Source organism: Schistocerca americana, chromosome X (genome assembly GCF_021461395.2).
Source record: "Schistocerca americana isolate TAMUIC-IGC-003095 chromosome X, iqSchAmer2.1, whole genome shotgun sequence".
Taxonomy (NCBI): domain Eukaryota; kingdom Metazoa; phylum Arthropoda; class Insecta; order Orthoptera; family Acrididae; genus Schistocerca; species Schistocerca americana.
In genome coordinates, this window is record NC_060130.1 from 427,809,033 (window position 1) to 427,828,560 (window position 19,528).

The window sequence follows — 19,528 nt, forward strand, 5'->3', positions numbered from 1 at the left end:
GAAATTACATTCAGTGAAGAAATTTCTTAGAAGCATTTCCAGGAATTCTAATGTCTTGAGTGAGGATGGATAAAGAGGTAATTCCATTTTAATAGTTATTGATTGAGCAATAAAGAAGACCTAAGTTCTCTAATGCAATCAGATTACTCACATATAGAAGCAAACAGTGCTACAACTCTAGGTTACTAGAAATGACAGTAAAATGTCTGTCACTGCCGTTGCAACTGGAGAGTCATTTTGCGAGGTACTCAGATGAAAGCATCCACATACGCTTGAGAGTTTTAATTAAAATTTGTAGTTCAGTAAGCACTGAAAATGTATGAGGATCACTCTTAACATAATGTTTCATTACCCTCAGACATAAACAAAAACAGAGAGAAGCACTTTTGAATGGCCGAAATCCAATGTTTCTGCTGTATATGTAATCAGGTTTTTCTTCACAGAAGTAGTGAAATTACAGTGTAATATGTTTATTCTTTTACTGGAACACAAGTAAGTGCAGTAACTAACTCAGAGATATGCAGGTATTTTTGCCTAGACCACAAAGTGCAAAAAAGGAAGAAGAAGATGACTTACACATGTTGGTAGAGAACAAGTTTTGACTTGATCCAAGAGGGGAAATGTCTTCAATTACTGAGGCTCTCTAATACTCAAAAATCAAGGCTTCTAAAGAAGTCTTTTTTCCATTTTAATTGCTGGAGCTCTGATGTTAAATGTGGATCATTTCCACCCTGTTTTGTAGCAGATGATGAATTGCAGGCTTTAATTTGGCCTGGGGTCAGTAAAGTAGTGGGGGAAAAAAAAAAAAACGCGCAAGAGACGAAATTCAATACAGTTTGCTTTATTGAAAAAATTATAGGCACTGTTTCTATCGATGACAACTTTTTTTTTTTTTTTTTGGGCTGCAACATGACACAAGCACAGTCATTAGTCATAGATATGCAAAAAACATCAAGTAGATCATAGACATGACAAGATTTTAGCACAGTTTTGTTTCCCCACGGATAAGCACAACCTCACCCAAGTCTGAGAACACAAAACACATGAGCCTGAATTCAATCTTGCTACTCTGTCAACCATACTGCCTGAATTAAATAATACAAATTTGACCTCTTTTAATGGAATTTGAAGGTGATGAAAGTGTTAGCAAAACAGTGGGATAGTGGTTACATCTGCACATGAAACTACCTAGTGTAGGACTATACAAGTTAAAGGAAACTGATCTGAAAACCAAATATGTAAAAGAAACAATTAATTATGATTAAACAAAGTTTCAAAAACGTTGAAAAACTATAGTCTGAGAGAAAAAAAATTAGGAGAAACTTGACTTTGAGAATGACACTTGTGTGCCACCCACGATGGCAAGAGGCAGTGAGATTGAGCATGGTTCAGAGGCAATGTCACAGATATCTAGCAAAAAGAAAGTTACACTGTGAGTCAGAGAGATCATAGAATGGTGAGCAACCAAAAATTAAGTGGAAGTAAAATAAGTAGAACAATACACACATAGCCATTAACACTTTCCATAAACATGCCAGTATACTAGACATGAAATTATCTGTGACATTAACAAATAGTATCCAATTTTTAAAAAATCTGGGCATAAACTGTGGAATGATATCATGGGAATTGTGACAAGATTAAAATTTGTTTGTTTTTAAAAATCTTTTTGCAGAGGAGTACTGCAGCACAATTTTTTTAAAGTAGCAACAGCACAATTACAATTGAGCATGGTATAGAAATATGTCTGTATCATAATTTTTCTGACTGACTTCAGTGAACTACAGAGGGTGCACTATCTCATGACCTTTTTTTGTGTTTTATACTGAATACATACAATAGTTTGCTCTATCTTTTACCAGGTACGTGCCGAGTAAAACTGTGAGGGACGGGAAAAACCCACCGTGGTACAACAACAAAGTTAGGAAACTACTGCGAAAGCAAAGAGAGCTCCACTCCAAGTTTAAACGCAGCCAAAACCTCTCAGACAAACAGAAGCTAAACGACGTCAAAGTTAGCGTAAGGAGGGCTATGCGTCAAGCGTTCATTGAATTCGAAAGTAAAATTGTATGTACCGACTTGACAGAAAATCCTAGGAAGTTCTGGTCTTACGTTAAATCAGTAAGTGGCTCGAAACAGCATATCTAGACACTACGGGATGATGAGGGCATTGAAACAGAGGATGACACGCGTAAAGCTGAAATACTAAACACCTTTTTCCAAAGCTGTTTCACAGAGGAAGACCGCACTGCAGTTCCTTCTCTAAATCCTCGCACAAACGAAAAAATGGCTGACATCGAAATAAGTGTCCAAGAAATAGAAAAGCAACTGGAATCACTCAATAGAGGAAAGTCCACTGGACCTGACGGGATACCAATTCGATTCTACACAGAGTACGCGAAAGAACTTGCCCCCCTTCTAACAGCCGTGTACCGCAAGTCTCTAGAGGAACGGAGGGTTCCAAATGATTGGAAAAGAGCACAGATAGTCCCAGTCTTCAAGAAGGGTCGTCGAGCAGATGCGCAAAACTATAGACCTATATCTCTCACGTCGATCTCTTGTAGAATTTTAGAACATGTTTTTTGCTCGCGTATCATGTCATTTCTGAAAACCCAGAATCTACTCTGTAGGAATCAACATGGATTCCGGAAACAGCGATCATGTGAGACCCAACTCGCTTTTTTTGTTCATGAGACCCAGAAAATATTAGATACAGGCTCCTAGGTAGATGCTATTTTTCTCGACTTCCGGAAGGTGTTCGATACAGTTCCGCACTGTCGCCTGATAAACAAAGTAAGAGCCTACGGAATATCAGACCAGCTGTGTGGCTGGATTGAAGAGTTTTTAGCAAACAGAACACAGCATGTTGTTATCAATGGAGAGACGTCTACAGACGTTAAAGTAACCTCTGGCGTGCCACAGGGGAGTGTTATGGGACCATTGCTTTTCACAATATATATAAATGACCTAGTAGATAGTGTTGGAAGTTCCATGGGGCTTTTCGCGGATGATGCTGTAGTATACAGAGAAGTTGCAGCATTAGAAAATTGTAGCGAAATGCAGGAAGATCTGCAGCGGATAGGCACTTGGTGCAGGGAGTGGCAACTGACCCTTAACATAGACAAATGTAATGTATTGCGAATACATAGAAAGAAGGATCCTTTATTGTATGATTATATGATAGCGGAACAAACACTGGTAGCAGTTACTTCTGTAAAATATCTGGGAGTATGCGTGTGGAACGATTTGAAGTGGAATGATCATATAAAATTAATTGTTGGTAAGGCGGGTACCAGGTTGAGATTCATTGGGAGAGTGGTTAGAAAATGTAGTCCATCAACAAAGGAGGTGGCTTACAAAACACTCGTTCGACCTATACTTGAGTATTGCTCATCAGTGTGGGATCCGTACCAGATCGGGTTGACGGAGGAGATAGAGAAGATCCAAAGAAGAGCGGCGCGTTTCATCACAGGGTTATTTGGTAACCGTGATAGCGTTACGGAGATGTTTAATAAACTCAAGTGGCAGACTCTGCAAGAGAGGCGCTCTGCATCACGGTGTAGCTTGCTGTCCAGGTTTCGAGAGGGTGCGTTTCTGGATGAGGTATCGAATATATTGCTTCCCCCTACTTATACCTCCCAAGGAGATCACAAATGTAAAATTAGAGAGATTAGAGAGATTAGAGCGCGCACAGAGGCTTTCAGACAGTCGTTCTTCCCGCGAACCATACGCGACTGGAACAGGAAAGGGAGGTAATGACAGTGGCACGTAAAGTGCCCTCCGCCACACACCGTTGGGTGGCTTGCGGAGTATCAATGTAGATGTAGATGTAGATGTAAATTAGTGTAAACACAAAGAACTCTGTTCACTATAGAGTTTGACAAGTTGTCTCTCTTTCAGAGAGGACAAATATACTAACTTACAGACTAACATCACAGCTACATTTCTATTGGAGGTTTGATACACCTCACACTTGAGTAACATATTCATGACAACAATTAATGATAAATAACCCCACTGTAACAGCCAGGATTATCAAGTTCTGACTGCATTAAGAATACATCAGTCTCTTGTTTTGGTCAAGAACTCATAGAAAACTTCTCACAGTTTCCCATTATTGCCTAATACATAAACTTATGTTCTAAGAGAAGATCTGGCTTGAGATCATGTTGTCTTACTAAGTAGCAAGACGACATGATTAAAAATGATATTAGTAATGTCCCAGAAATATGTAATATGATAAGTGTGGTATGCAAAACAAGCATACATGGCATGAGAGTATGTCCAGCATTGTTCTGAAAACTCTGTTCATTGAATATCTTATGTATTCATAACTGCTGTTGCAAGAAAACTCTGAGAAATTCAAATGAATTTCTGGACAATCACTGTCTTGTGCAGTGAATGAAAAATAGCCACAAATACGGCTTCTTTTTGGAAGCAAGATGCACATGCTGATAAATAATTGGAAAAAAATCTTAGTAAACCAATCAAATTCACAAGGGCTAGTTTTCCTAATCATTTGTGTTACCCAAAAAACGGAGTACAAGCCACAACAAATCAGAATAACTGAAGGGACTGAAAAAATACAAAAATATTAACATTTTGTGATCAGCCAATTCAGTCAACAAAAGCAATTCACAAATACATTAATCAGAATTATTTGAATCTAAGATCATATCAATTTCCTCACATATGTAACATGCTGAATTGTGAGAAATCAGAACATGTATGAATATAAACAGGAGAGACCCCCCCCCCCCCCCCAACCTTTAACATCCTAACTATGAATTGAATAAGAAAAACAAATTAGATCAGCATCAGATATCCTCAATGATATCTTGTTCAACATAAAGGTAGACAGTCAAAGAAAGTTCCCGAAACCAAATATAATTTTTTGTGAGTTAGCTATATAGTTCTAATTCACCTAAGGAAATTAATTTCAGTGGTTAAATACAATAAAATATGTAAAAGGAAGATATCAAGATTTCAACAATGGCTTAACTATTTGCAATAGATTATTTATGGCTTTTGAGGGATAAACTTTTATCTTATGTTATCAAAATTGTGGGGTCAAACTTCATTGAAGGGCGACCTGTGCTATTTAAATATTCCCAGTCTTACATATATTAACAATGTAGTTCATAAAACTGCAACAAAACACAATTCTTGCAAAAATGAAAGAAGAAATGTAAACAATTCTGGGAGGCTAAATGTAATGTTATTGAATGTGATGTGCTTTAAGTTCTGAACATCTCAAGTTTTATATGGGGATGGCGCTGTTTTCATTACAAAATCAATAATAAAACATGTACCTCTTCTTTGAAACAAGCCATCTTGGACTCTCAGGCATTCCAAGGAAACCAAAAAATTGAATGCATGCTGGTATTGCTGCAAGGCCCAACATATACCTGAAATTTAGACACACATCAAAATTTGAAACAAAGAAAATGCCCTGATGCATCTTGACTGTGGAATTAGTATCTGTCTGCTATCAAAATTAAAATGGCATTCTACAGTCAAATAAAGCATGCTACTGCTTCATAAAAGCTTAACAGGATTTGTTAATGGACAGCATATGTTTATGGTTTCTCAACAGTTTTACCAACTGTTTACAGTCACTGACTGCTGTAACAGCAGCATCACCGAAAACAAACACCCTCCCCTCTCACCCTCTTCGTAAAGCATGTTTGCCATTCTGTATGATGAACTACAACTTTTTAGACTAACCTGATATGCTAGATTATCTACACAGTCTCCTACTCTATAATGCAATAATTAAGGATGTCCTGATACATTATTCTCAATTGTATACTAACTATAGTACAATATCACAAAAATATTACTACTTCCTTTTTTTTACTAGAACTGGTGACAAATTCAACATTTACTGTAAAGGTTTTGTGTAGCATTGTGAACATTGATTTCCACTTTTTAGTTAATATGATCTTTAAATACCCAAAATATAAGAACATAATAAATTTTCTGCGTGTGTTTGGTCAGGTGGATAACAATACTGGTGGTGATTGACAGAGTCAGACACAGTGAAAATTGCTCAATGTGAAAAACACTGGCAGTCACAGTACTATGGAGGTAAAGTCGGTTTATTATTTGACATTATAACTCTGCTTTAAGGCTATTAAAATTCCTTCATCCCATTAATATAGCCTCAAATCTGTAACTGCTCTAGCTGGAGCAATCTGGGCAATTTGTGACAATGCCCTAGGCAAGACATTTGCCTGATGTAGACTCAAATGGGCATTTGCTGTAGGATCTCTTCCCCAGTTTTTAAAAGGAACGAGTTAAGGGCAGCTACTGATTGGCGTTGCTTAATCTTTTCCATATCTTTTGTACTACCACTAAATATTGTTACATTTAAATCTATCAAACAATAAAGTAAAACAACAAAAACAATCAAGTATTGATCAAATTATTTAATTTAGTAGTTAAAAAATCTACTCACCAAGCGGCGGCAGAACACAAACATAAAAGACTGTTATTGGCAAGCTTTCAGAGCCAGTGGCTCCTTCTTCAGGCAGAAGAGTTTAAGAGAAAGGAAGAAGGGTGAAGGAAAAGGACTGGAGAGGTCTAGGAAAAGGGGTTGATTTTGGGAAAGTCACCCAGAACCACAGGTCAGGGGAGACTTACTGTATGTGATGAGAAGGAAAGACCTACCTTCTCATCCCACGGTTCTGGGTGACTTTCCCAAGATCTACCCCTTTTCCTAGACCTCTCCAGTCCTTTTCCTTCACCCTTCTTCCTTCCTCTTCAACCCTCTCCCTGATGAAGGAGTCGCTGGCTCTGAAAGCTTGCCAATCACAACAGTCTTATGTGACTGTTCTGCCACTGCTTGGTGAGTAGATTTTTTATCTATCCAAGTAAACAATGAAGTATGATTATATGTAAGGCAAGGTGCAAGTAATTTTTACAAAAGTGACTTTTTCCACATTTTTATAATACAAATCTAACATGTATGTGTTGCAAAAACAACTAACTAAGCAACTAACTTGTAACTTATGGTACCCTTGCCTTGTATCTGCAGACTTACACAACAGAAACATTCTTGTTTCTAACACACCACACCCCTATGAAAGAAACATACAAATGAATTTCCATTATATAATTTGTTTTGGTGAGAAATTTAGAGAAGCAATGGCCAACGTACCTCCAGCCTTCATATGTTTTACTGAAGGCACCACAAAGGACAGCTGCTAAAAACTGCCCACCAGTTATGAACAGTGAATTTGTAGTAACCATTCGACCACGCTTGCTGGGCACTGCACTCTCTGCTATGTACACAGGTACACTCATGCTTGCCAAACCTTCAATAGGAGAAAATTTGGTTTCAGACAGACAGGTAATACTGTTATTCAGCATAAGTTAAAATCTATTCATAAACTCCTTTCAAAATGGACTTTGAAATATTTTAGTGCTCCCCAAGCTATTTGAGACCAGCTACCTTCCTGGCTGTGGGGCAATCTTAAGATACGAGAGCTAACTACATCAATGACTCAAAAGAAAATTAGACACTGTTTTTTTTTCCTGTTTAGTAGTTAAGTAGGCACTACCCAAAAAACATATGCCTCCAGCAATGACCCTCTTGTTTTCACATGTATACTAGCTTCAAATGACTGCTGGTGGTATGTTCCATTGAATACAGTTGCTGATTGACATGGGTGAGGGAAAACACGGACCAATACACAGGAAATTTTACACAGAAGTAGAAAAAGAAAAAAAATTAATTTACCAGAATAACATACAATGGTAACAGTCAGATAATGGGACCTCATGAAGCCCTGCCCAAAACAAAGAAAGAAGGTGCCGGTTTCTCCATAGAGAGATAAAGTATCACAAATTGAACAAGATGTAAGGGGAGAATTATAGAAGAAAGGAAATCCATCTTATTATGTATAGCTCATTAAGATATATTCCTTCTTCCAGCTGAGAAGTTAGCACACACAGACAGTATTCAGCGAAAGAAAACTGCTACCAGATGCCAAAAAGAAAATCATAAAATTCCATTCTGACAGAATTTTGCACCTACAGAGGGATGCAATAGAAAATCCAGCAAATCCCATGGTTTATGAACATGGAATTTCTGTCTTACCTTATTACTAAAAACATAGATGCCATTGCACAGAAATTATGGCTGGTTGTAGCCAACTGATTATTGTTAAATAAGCAGAGCATGTATGAAACCTTCCCACTATCAGGTATATATGAAATTCTTGGCAGCTCAGGGAAGACACACTACTTTTGTAGACTGGATCTAGTAAAAGCCTTTTATCAAATACCTACTGAAGAGAGCAACCAGGAGAATACAGCATGCAGTGCATTATATTGATACTATGAACATAAGAGAATACCTAAGGGGGACTGAAATAGTATCCAGTACCTTACACAACCTTATGACTTCCATAATGACTTGGCTGCAGAAAGAAAATTTCATCATTTATACCATATGAATATTTAGGTCTTCTGCACACAATGCAACAGTTAACAGGCAAATAGCATAGAGTGATTAAGAGTACATAATCAGAAACTGAGTAGACAAATTTGCATTTCTTCAGAAAAAAGTACCACAAATTATCATTGACCTGGCAAGAAAGAGCAAGTCAAATTTTTCTTTGGACATAGTTAAGTATTATTGCTATTCAAATAGATAATACATCTCTGAGGGATACTAAAAGTGGGGAGGACACTATTCCAGGTGTAACAGTACCTGAAAGACAAATTAATAAAACAAATGAAGTGATTGTACCACATGTAGGGTAGGTCTATCTTATGCCTTTTTCAAGAATATGATGTCCATGGTTGTTTTCAATACTGATGAAACATTAAGATGGGGAAATTACATTCAGTGTAGAAATTTCTTAGAAGCATTGCCAGGAATTCAAATCTGAGACGATTCTTTTCCAACGACTCTCCTTGGCATTCCAATCAAATGATTTACGGAAACCACAGAAAACCTAAATCAGAATGGCAGAAATAGTATTTCAATATCCTTCCTGCAGAATAGCAATCTAATCCCTTAGTATACTCTCCTGTCGCCTTCCCCTCTCCTCTAACCACCTGATTCACACTCACTCAATCACCTCTCTCTCTCTCTCTCTCTCTCTCTCTCTCTCTCTCTCTCTCTCTCTCTCTCTCTCTCTCCACCCATCACACATGGATTTCAGATCCGCATCTGCCCATCTTGATTTAGATTCTCTCTAAATCATCTCAGGCTAATGATACTTTCAAGAAGGTCTGCACAATGAATTGCCTTCTACAATCTTGCCTAACATACTTAGTGCGCACTTATGTTTCCCGATCAACAGAGTGTTAGGCTGTTACTTACAATGATGGGTCAAAACAATATGACAATCTGCTTAACAATGTGCTGCTCCACATGTGGAATGCTGTACAGCAGTGATTCTGTAAATTGGCAGGTTTCTGGAAGAATGTGGTATGCACAGGCCACGATATTCCCTTAAATTACTTGTCAGTGGCTTGTGTAAACAAAGCTAGCACCTGGTAGGGTCATAGATGTGATCTATCGAGTTTAGACCAGGCGAATATGGTGGACAAGACAACCAAGTGAGTTCACTATCATGCTCCCTGAACCACAGTAGCACGATACTGGTTTTGTGATTTGGACAGTTATCCTGCTGGAAGATGCCATCACCGTAAGGGAAGACATCAAGCACGAACGGACGTCGGTGGCCAGCAATAACGTTCTCGTGGTCCACAGTTGTAGTCATCCTTCGAATCCTGCCACATCTCTCACTATAGCGCAGGTCAATGTTGCCCACATCACAGAACCTCCTCCCTCCAGCCTGTACCCGTAGCGTGGTGCATGTTACGAGAAGCCGTTTGCTTGGATGACCGTGTACCCGGACACAAACAACGACCAGGTGTAAGAAGCAACGTGATTCATCAGTGCAGGCAACACTGGTTCACGGTCCAGTCTCGATGAATCCGAGTCCACTACATACGTAATTTATGACATCATTGCGTCAACATGGGGACATGTAGATGTCATCTGCTGTGGAGTGCCACGTTCAACAATGTGCGTTGAACAGTGAGTTCCGAAACACCGGTGCCTGTGGACGCAGTGTACTCTGCCGTCAGATTTGCCACAGAACGCCTTCTACGCTGTTTTCCAGAGTGGGCGAGCCTCCGACCTTCATGTTCTGACGTCCACCACCATGTCGTGTACTCGTGGTTTCATTGTACTTCAGCCAAATTTCACAGACGATCACGACAGCAGCAATTGATCAGTTGACTTGCTCTGAGTTTCCGGGAAGCTCTTCTCCATGCGCCGAGCCGGCCATTGTGACCGAGCGGTTCTAGGCACTTCAGTCAGGAACCGCGCTGCTGCTTGGGTCGCAGGTTCAAATCCTGCCTCGGGCATGGATGTGTGTGATGTCCTAAGGTTAGTTATGTTTCAGTAGTTCTAAGTCTAGGGGACGGATGACCTCAGACGTTAAGTCCCATAGTGCTTAGAGCCATTTGAACCCTGCGCCGGCCCATAACAATCCACCCTTCGTCAAAATCGCTTATGGCAGTGCATTTCCCCATTTATGGCCCGTATCACCGCTTGAACGATTCCCCAGTAGTCGCTGCTCCGCTTGCGTACTTTGCTTACCGTGTCACATGTCCGCAACGTCACCAAGCGGCATTCAGTCTCGTGGTGGGGAACAAAATATTTATAAAATTTCCTTTACATTACATCTATGGTCACAAAATTTTGTAAGCAGATTGCCGGTTTCGGTCTATAATGACCATCTTCAGATCTGCAGCAAACTATGGGAAACATAAATACATCAGCAGATTGTCTACAGCTTAAAACAATAAACAGACCATAATGAAAAGTACTACTGACACACATACGCATTTGTGCGCTTAAAGTATGAAGAGGCATAGGCCTACCTGTTTTATAGAACAATATCCTAATGTGCTGGAGCCATAGTGGCATCGTCAAAGGTTAAATGCAAAATCCGCACCACCATCATCAAAAATATATAAATAACAGCATATGCACGAGACATGTTTTCAGCAGCACTACTGTTCAAAAAAAAAACTTCCGTACAGTAGCCACAAAATGTTTGTGTTGTACGTTCACCAGATGTCGCTACTGTAGGCTTACACAAGTCTTTAATGACAAACGAACAGCGTAAAATAAAGGGAGGATACAATCGGTAAAATCTGTAATGGGCTTATAAGGTATAAGAGGCATTACAGTAATAAAAAAGCGATGAAATAGTACACGACAAAAGTTAAGACTGTTAAAATGAGGAAGAGTCAAGAGACAGTATTTGACATATGCACAGGTGCCAATATTCTAGATAATGACATAGTAATAAACAGCTTTCATAGTGCACGTAATAACACAAAAACTATAAAACAAATAGTTAAAGAAGCCACAATGGAAGAAAACATACTGCTGCGCATGATCAGCGCCCTCTGTTAGCGCTAACGCCAGAATTACGCAAAGGCGAGAAGGGGTTAGAGGAATGTGACCGCCAGAGGGCCCCTCATACCTTGCGGCACGCCGTTACAAGAAAAGAATGACAAAATTCCGTATCAGTGCACGAACAACATTCTCTAGTTAATGCAGTATATTAAATGATCAGAGAAGGAATAAGAAAATACTACACTTATGCGCACAACGTACAAAAACGAAGTAAAAATGTAAGACACTCTATACTAGGTGAAACTATCAACGAACATTGATAACAAATTTCATCATTGAAGGTAAAAAATTTTAAGCTAAGACAAATTCTAGAAATTCAATTAGTTCTGTACATAAAGCGAAAAAGAAAGCACCAACAAAACTGCTTAACTGGCAGAGGGACTTCGTGCCCAATGCCTACTTTGCTTTGTTTGACAATGTTTTACTTTAATCACTGACCGCCTCTGTTATACACACATCAAAAGCATCACCCCGGTTCCCAGAATTCCTGAAGATCTGTGGATATTGTCCCTTTGACTGTTCAGAGATGTCACTAAACTCGCCCAAAGATGTAAACAACCGTGCATGAACAGCGCCTATTAGACGTATGGGGTCCGACAGCCGATCAGTTACAGTCATTCCACCAGAAAGGAGGTACCGCAGCTTGTGAAAATATTTGCAAATCAAATATAACACTGAGTTTAAATTTAGGGTCCTATCAAATATACACTGAGGTGATGAAAAGTAATGGGATAGCGATATGCACGTATACAGATGACTAAAACACAAGGTATAAAAAGGTAGTGCATTGGCAGAGCTGTTATTAGTAGCCGGCCGGTGTGGCCGAGCGGTTCTAGGCGCTTCAGTCTGGAACCGCGCGACCGCTACGGTCGCAGGTTCGAATCCTGCCTCGGGCATGGATGTTTGTGATGTCCTTAGGTTAGTTAGGTTTAAGTAGTTCTAAGTTCTGGGGGACTGCTGACCTCAGAGCCATTTGAACCATTTTTTGTTATTTGTACTCAGGTGATTCATTTCAAAAGGTTTCCGACGTGATTACCGCCGCACGACGAGAATTAACAGACTTTGAACGTGGAATGGTAGTTGGATTTAGACGCACGGGACATTCCACTCCGGAAATCTTTAGGGAATTCAATATTCAGAGATCGACTGCATCAAGAGATCACCGAGAAAACCAAATTTCAGGCATCACCTCTCACCACGACAGACAACGCAGTGGCCAAAGACCTTCTCTTAACGATCGAGAACAGTGGCGTTTACGTAGAGTTGTCGGTACTAATAGACAAGCAATATTGCGCAAATTAACTGCAGAAATAAATGTGGGATCTACGACGAACGTATCCGTTCGTACAGTGTGGCGGAATCTGGCGTTGCTCGGCTATGGCAACAGACGACCGACGCGAATGCCTTTGCTAACACCAGGACATCGACTACAGTGCCTCTCCTCGGTTCGCGAGCTTGTCGGTTGGACTATACAGGACTGGAAAACCGTCGCCTGATCAGACGAGTTCCGACTTCAGTTGGTAGGATTCGAGTGTGGCACGGACCCCACGAAGCCATGGACCCAAGTTATCAACATGGCACTGTGCAAGCAGGTGGTCGCTCCATAACTTTGTGGGCTGTTTTTACATGGAATCGACTCTGTCCTCTGGTCCAACTGAACCGATCACTGATTGGAAATGGTTATGTTCGGCAACTCTAAGACTACCTGTTGCCATTCATGGACTTCATGTTCCCAAACAACGATGGAATTTGCCATGTCAACGGGTCACAATTGTTCACAGTTGGTTTGGAGAACGTTTTGGACAATCGAGCGAATGATTTGGCCACCCAGATCGTCCGACATTAATCCCATAGAACATTTATTGGACTTAATCGAGAGGTCAGTTCGTGCATAACATCCTGCACCGGCAACATTTTCGCAATTATGGACGGCTACAGAGACAGCATAGCTCAATAATTCTGCAGGAGGCTTCCAACGACTTGTTGAGTCCACGCTGCACTACGTCAGACAAAAGGAGGTCCGCCACGATATCAGGAGTTGTCCCATGACTTTTGTCGCATCAGTGTATCAAGCGTTTGACGAGGCTGACTATTTCGCACACACGTAATACAGTGAATTGGCCTGTTGGGATTGTAACAGATTACTTCTTATTGGTGACAGTTCACTGCTGTCTGCCTTCGCAAGACAGTGCGTTAAAATGGGTTCCAAGCACTATCAGTGATTGGATATATAACCACCAAAGGACACAATGCAATTAGTGAAAGAAAAACTTAGCCAATGGCTCCCTAAATGCAGAAAAGTCTTTAAAATGTTCAAAATGAACAGAGAACTGGTAAACGTCATCTTTCTCTGGAATTTCCAGACGTTTCTAGGACAACTTTATGTGAACTGTTACAATCTCTGAGCTATAAGAAGCTGCGTGTACGTCCACACACGTTGCTGCAATAGGCAAACAACTTAAAAATTCGGATGAAAGAGTAATGCTATATGACTGCCATCTCTTGCGACAACTCGAAAACTGTCTTTCTTTTGAGGAAAGTGGAGAATAAAATCATACGCAAAGCTGGGTAAAATAGAAGACAGCGGTATTTTACCTGGAAAGTTGGAAGATGGTTATTACAAAATTCAAAAATTGTTTGGAATGGCATGTGATTGGGTGGTAATATTAAATACGTAAATTAAAGAAACCGTTATTAAAATTATCATTTTAGTTAATCGTTCCTTTATAACTGATCGGCTCTTAATTTTGAACCGCCGCTCTTACAATGTAAAAGCGTTTATTAATAAGAAAAAAAGGTTCTGAAAGCATTATAATACTTGGCGTATTTTGCAACTAGACAGGGACCCGTATTTATATCATGGAATGAAGCTTATGTCATATTCCAACAGAGAACTTACTTTCATTCCACCGTGTGTCCTGAGTAGTTCAGATGTCATGTTTGGTATACTCGAAATGAGGATCATGACAACTTCTGCGCATCATTTCCATTTAAGATCCTGTAAGAACTCATTTTATGGCACCTAAAATCGTTTTGTACAGAGGCATCTCAATAATTTCTCTTGTAAGGAGTAGTCCGCGTGGAGGAGTTTGTCTGGAGACAGGAAAAGTACAATTTACATCAATTACAGCAAACTGGTCAGCAGTGCTGTGGCCGCCTCTGGGCGGTATGCCAGATTTAATGGCGCCCAAAGTGGCCGTAAAGGACGGCCCTTAAAAACGTTCAACTCAAGAAACGTGGAATTCGGGAAGCTTCAATTGTCATAGTTAACAAGGAGCTACAACAGAACTGGCGTCTTAACGTAGACACCGGCCGCATCGTGTACGATCAGACAGTGACGCTGTTAAATTAGATCCCTTAAGCAGCCACATCCTTCGAGGATCTTAATGTTCATATCCCGCCTTACTCCACATGCGGTGAAGAACTGCATGCATTGGAAGGTCGCCTTATTTCATGATAAGCCAATACTAAAAATAAATCACGTCATCAGCAACATTTTGAAGATCAGCTTAAATGAAGTTAGTCGAGGAAAATTAAATTGCATTGACATGAACATTAGAGAGACAATCGTCTTCATTCTTAAGCAGACAACTTACAACGATTATGCTTTGTTATCAATGTACTCATGTAAATTCGAACACGCAGGTACATAGCACAATTGGGGAAGCTGCAATTTATTTCGAAGTACCGGTAGGAAGGAAGGAAGATAAGGGAAGAAAAATCTGCTGTCCCCCTTTCAGAGTAATCATCCCTGTATTAGACGTAATCGATTTAAAGAAAACCATGGAAACACTAACCCTTAATGGGAGAGTCCAGCGCGTTAACTACTGAGTCACCCGCCGCTTAGGTCACACTACTAGTACTGACAGTCATTTTAATGTTTTTGGTTCGCTTTGTCTTGGTGGAGGATATTAATCCGATTGCTTTCAGACGGAAACTAATGCCAGAAATGAATGTTTAGTGTTTCACTGACATAAACAACTCACATTCTATACCTACCATTGAAGCCCATAGGTTCAATTTGACGACTGCCAGTCTCAATGTATGCATAAAATTTTGCCGCACTCTTTCAAACATCCACGTTGCTTGTGACTGCGTAAACCTTGCCGGCATATTAACTGAGTAATCTTGTTGGTTCTGCAGCTAGATCACACAAGCACCTTGACAATTTTTCAGCGATACATCTGGCCGCCATCTTCATGTGAGAACAATATTTGCTCAATCTTGCCATCATCTGGTACCATCTGCCTATTTTTCATTCAATGATATGCATTTTGAACAAATTGACGGAGTGGCTATAGAGAGTCGATTATCCTCCACAGTCGCCAATGTATGTAAGATTTTTTAAGATAAGGCGCTGAAGGCGGCTTTTTTCAGAACTCGCCTGTTTTAGGAGCTACGTCGATGATACGTTTGTGGTGTTCCACATGGACTAGACTGTCTTAGCCACTTCATGGATCATTTTAATTGCCTACACACCAACATCAAGTTCACAGTAAAGGCTTCCTTTTTTGGACGTACTGGTCTGAAGGAAGGATGATGGGACTCTCTGACACATTGTTCATAGGACACCAACGCATCTGGAGTGGTATTTACATGCGGTAAGTTGTCGCCCATTGCACCAACGCACGGAGGTCCTAAGAACGTGGGCAAGGACGGCTTTTGCCGTCTCGGAAGCGGAAACCTTGAACAAGAATTAAAGACCTAAATTTTGGGTTCAAAATGGCTACAAGGACATTCGTCGTGATTCGAAGTTTGGACCTCCACCGGAACCAGTAGAAGATGTGCGTAGATCCGTTGCTTTCCTATTACACGCTGGTAGTGTACCTTAAGCGGTAGGAAGGATTTTAAAAAGATATAATACTGGAAGGGTGTTTCACCCGCCAGTCACGATTAGATCTCTTCTCGTCTCGGTTGACGATGATGTATGCCAGGTTTTACAAAAACCCTTCCCATCGTGGGAAAACGTTTATTGACCAGACAATCCACACTATTTCCGACAGATTGTTGAGAAACATCGCCACACACTATTACTAAAACAAGAGAAGTATGCAGTAGCGCAGCACTGTCTAACCAAGGGACACGGAGTGATGTATGTTGAGGTACATACAGTTGTTATGTCTCGCTATTGGGACTGTATCGTAAAAGAATCGACTGAAATTAGTCTGGCAGACAATCTATACTACTTTACTACAATACACTGGTCATAAACAGTCTGAAAAGCTTTCAAGGGTGTTCCAGGATAGGTTGTGCTGAGAAACAATTATTAAGCAAAAAATTCGATACGTCGCGCCGTTTCCGAGTTAATCAGAACTGATGATAGCCAGTCAGTCTGTTGTGTGCAAATTCAAGCCCGCCAGATACAATTAGTGTCAGTTGTTCTCACAGCGTAGATGATAGCGCACGAGACTGCTCAGCCTTTGGCTTGGATTCGATCCTTATTACCGTCCCATGCCCACTTTTTGTATCGTTCTCGCGTTCGGTTTTAGGAAACCAAACGAAGAACACATTTGGCAACAACGTTTCTAGCGGGTTGCCTGAATTTGAGAGATGCAGCTCCCAAGCCTCACAGTTATATGGAAGAACGCAATACGGCTACCCTGGAAGAACGCAATACGGCTACCCTAGCATGGATGAATGACTGATATCGTAAGTAGAACTAAGACATGTATATTGATAACATAATACACATAATGTAGACTTAGGTCCTCAGTCCAGTGCTTATATGCCGTCTGTAGCAGTACTAAAAATTCCAGAATAATTTTTTTTTTATACGAGCACACACCAACAAGAGTTTGCGGAATCGATTTCCACATTAAATCATTAAGATTATAAGCAGATAGATAATATTTTGCATTAGGCCCCCACAGGTCCCAGTTTAGTCGATGAATCGCACAGAACACCTAGGTAAAGACTCAAGACGGCAGCACTTTCTGTTATCTATATCTTCTAAGTGCGGATGTAATTACGTTTTTTTTCACGCGTTTCCTGCAACGTGAATAGCCCCAAGGCCTACGGGTAGGGTGAATGCAATTTTTTTCTGTACTCATGACAGCATATCAATGCAGGAAATTCACTTTAAGGACACCCAGGCCACTATATAGAAATAGAGTAATTGTCTGTTTAAATAATAACTCTCTCTCCTCTCTCCGTCCGAACAGGCCTTGGAAGGCTCAACGGTACCGACCGGCCGCCGTGTCATCTTCAGCCCATAGGCGTCACTGGATGTGGATATGAAGGGGCACGTGGTCAGCACACCGCTCTCCCAGCCGTATGTCACTTTCGGAGACCGGAGCCGTTACTTCTCAATCAAGTAGTTCCTCAGTTTGCTTCACAAGGGCTGAGTGCACCCCGCTTGCCAACAGCGCTCGGCAGACCGGATGGCCACCCATCCAAGTGCTAGCCCAGCCCGACAGCGCTCAACTTCGGTGATTTGACGGGAACCAGTGTTACCACTGCGGCAAGGCCATTGGCTAAATAACAACACATGACCGTAAAATGCTACACACAAGATGGAGAGAAGGCGTCGAAGGATGATAGACAGAACTATCAGGCGACGATGGCGATTCAGCTCAGATTAACTTACTCCACCAGACCTGGGAATGAGATACGAAGCGGCATCTGGATTAACTGTGAATTCGACCATCCATCGTCAAAGTGCGTTCACTCTCCTCCAAAACACTCAACGTTATACACTGAGGTGACAAAAAGTCATGGTGTCCCTCCTAATATCGCGTCGGAGCTCCTTTTGCCCGGCCTAGTGCAGCAGCTCGACGTCGCATGAACTCAAGTCGTTGGAAGTCTCCTGCAGAAATATTGAGCCATGCTGTCTCTGCAGCCGTCCATAATTGCTTAAGTGTTGCCGGTACATGATATTGGTTATAATGATATGCTTTGTATATCTGTAGTTTTGTTATCGATTACATGAGCTACCAAACAGCGATGCTGACAGTTCTAGTGTGGACTATCTCTGGGCTCGATGACTGTCTATTCATCGTAAGGAAACCAGTATAGGTTAGATTACATTCCCAGAAGTTTTTCTTCGATAGTGTTAAGAATAAGGTACATAAAGGAGGCAATATGCGTCGAGCAGACTTAGACCATTACCTACTAAAAGTTTTTGTATATAGAACCCTAAGTACATTCTGCAACTTGTCTACTGGGTAAGTAATACTAGTCGCGCAGGGTAACCGCGTGGTCCAGGGCGCCTTGATACGGTTCGTGGGGTGCCCCCGCCGGAGGTTCGAGTCTTCCCTCGAGCGCGCGCGCGCGCGTGCGTGCGTGCGTGTGTGTGAGTGGGGGGGGGGGGGAGGGTGTAAGCCTAGGGACCGATGACCTCAGCAGTTTGGTCCCATAGGAACTTACTACAAATGTCCAAAATTTATATATATAAGCAATACTAGCTTAGATCTTGTTGATCATGACGTCTTTTCTGGTTATGACTCCCAAAATTAGAATACATAAGTATTATATTTTATTAGCTGCATGTGTACATATTGTGGAAGACTGTAGTTTTAATGAATTATTCGGTAAGGGAAGGATGCAATACCTCGACACTCTACTTAAAAAAAGAATAAAGAAAGATTTAGGACCTATAACAGTCTATAACATCATATGCGGCATGCCTGCAGTTTGAACGTAGAAATCGATTAAACAAAAACATCGATACTAGCAGCTGTTTAGTAGCCGATCTAATGGCGGAATTCGAAGTTGCTCCGCCGGACGTCAAACTGACATGTCGTCTCAACCGGAAACTTCTGGTAAATTAAACACAGCTGAATTGTGTGGTTGCCTGTTCATTCCATGTCCTTAGGTTAGTTAGGTTCAATTAGTTCTAAGTTCTAGGCGACTGATGACCTCAGAAGTTAAGTCGCATAGTGCTCAGAGCCATTTGAACCATTTTTTCAATCGATAAATGGTTACAATTCTATGCACTGTATGTATATAATTTTAAATAATTAACATTATTATTTGAGTAACGTCTGCCCACGTTACTTCTTGTGGAACCAAAACGGGAAACTTGCTTTATTATGACCTCACAACTATGGCTGGCAGAAACAGTTTTCCCGTATG

The 19,528-nt window shown here is 40.8% G+C and overlaps 1 protein-coding gene across 2 annotated transcripts in view; it reads right to left on the bottom strand.

The window, feature by feature from the left end:
- The window catches only part of LOC124555614 (proton myo-inositol cotransporter-like), a 522,342-nt gene that overhangs the window by 53,541 nt on the left and 449,273 nt on the right, over positions 1–19,528 (bottom strand). For both annotated transcript variants that reach the window (XR_006968572.1, XM_047129583.1), the window contains exons 4-5: positions 7,163–7,319; positions 5,313–5,408 (exon numbers count right to left, since the gene is read on the bottom strand). Coding sequence is in view for 1 of the 2 variants with exons in the window: in XM_047129583.1 (XP_046985539.1) it covers positions 5,313–5,408; positions 7,163–7,319 (253 nt within the window). In the remaining variant the exon portion in view is untranslated. The remainder of the gene's footprint in view (positions 1–5,312; positions 5,409–7,162; positions 7,320–19,528) is intronic.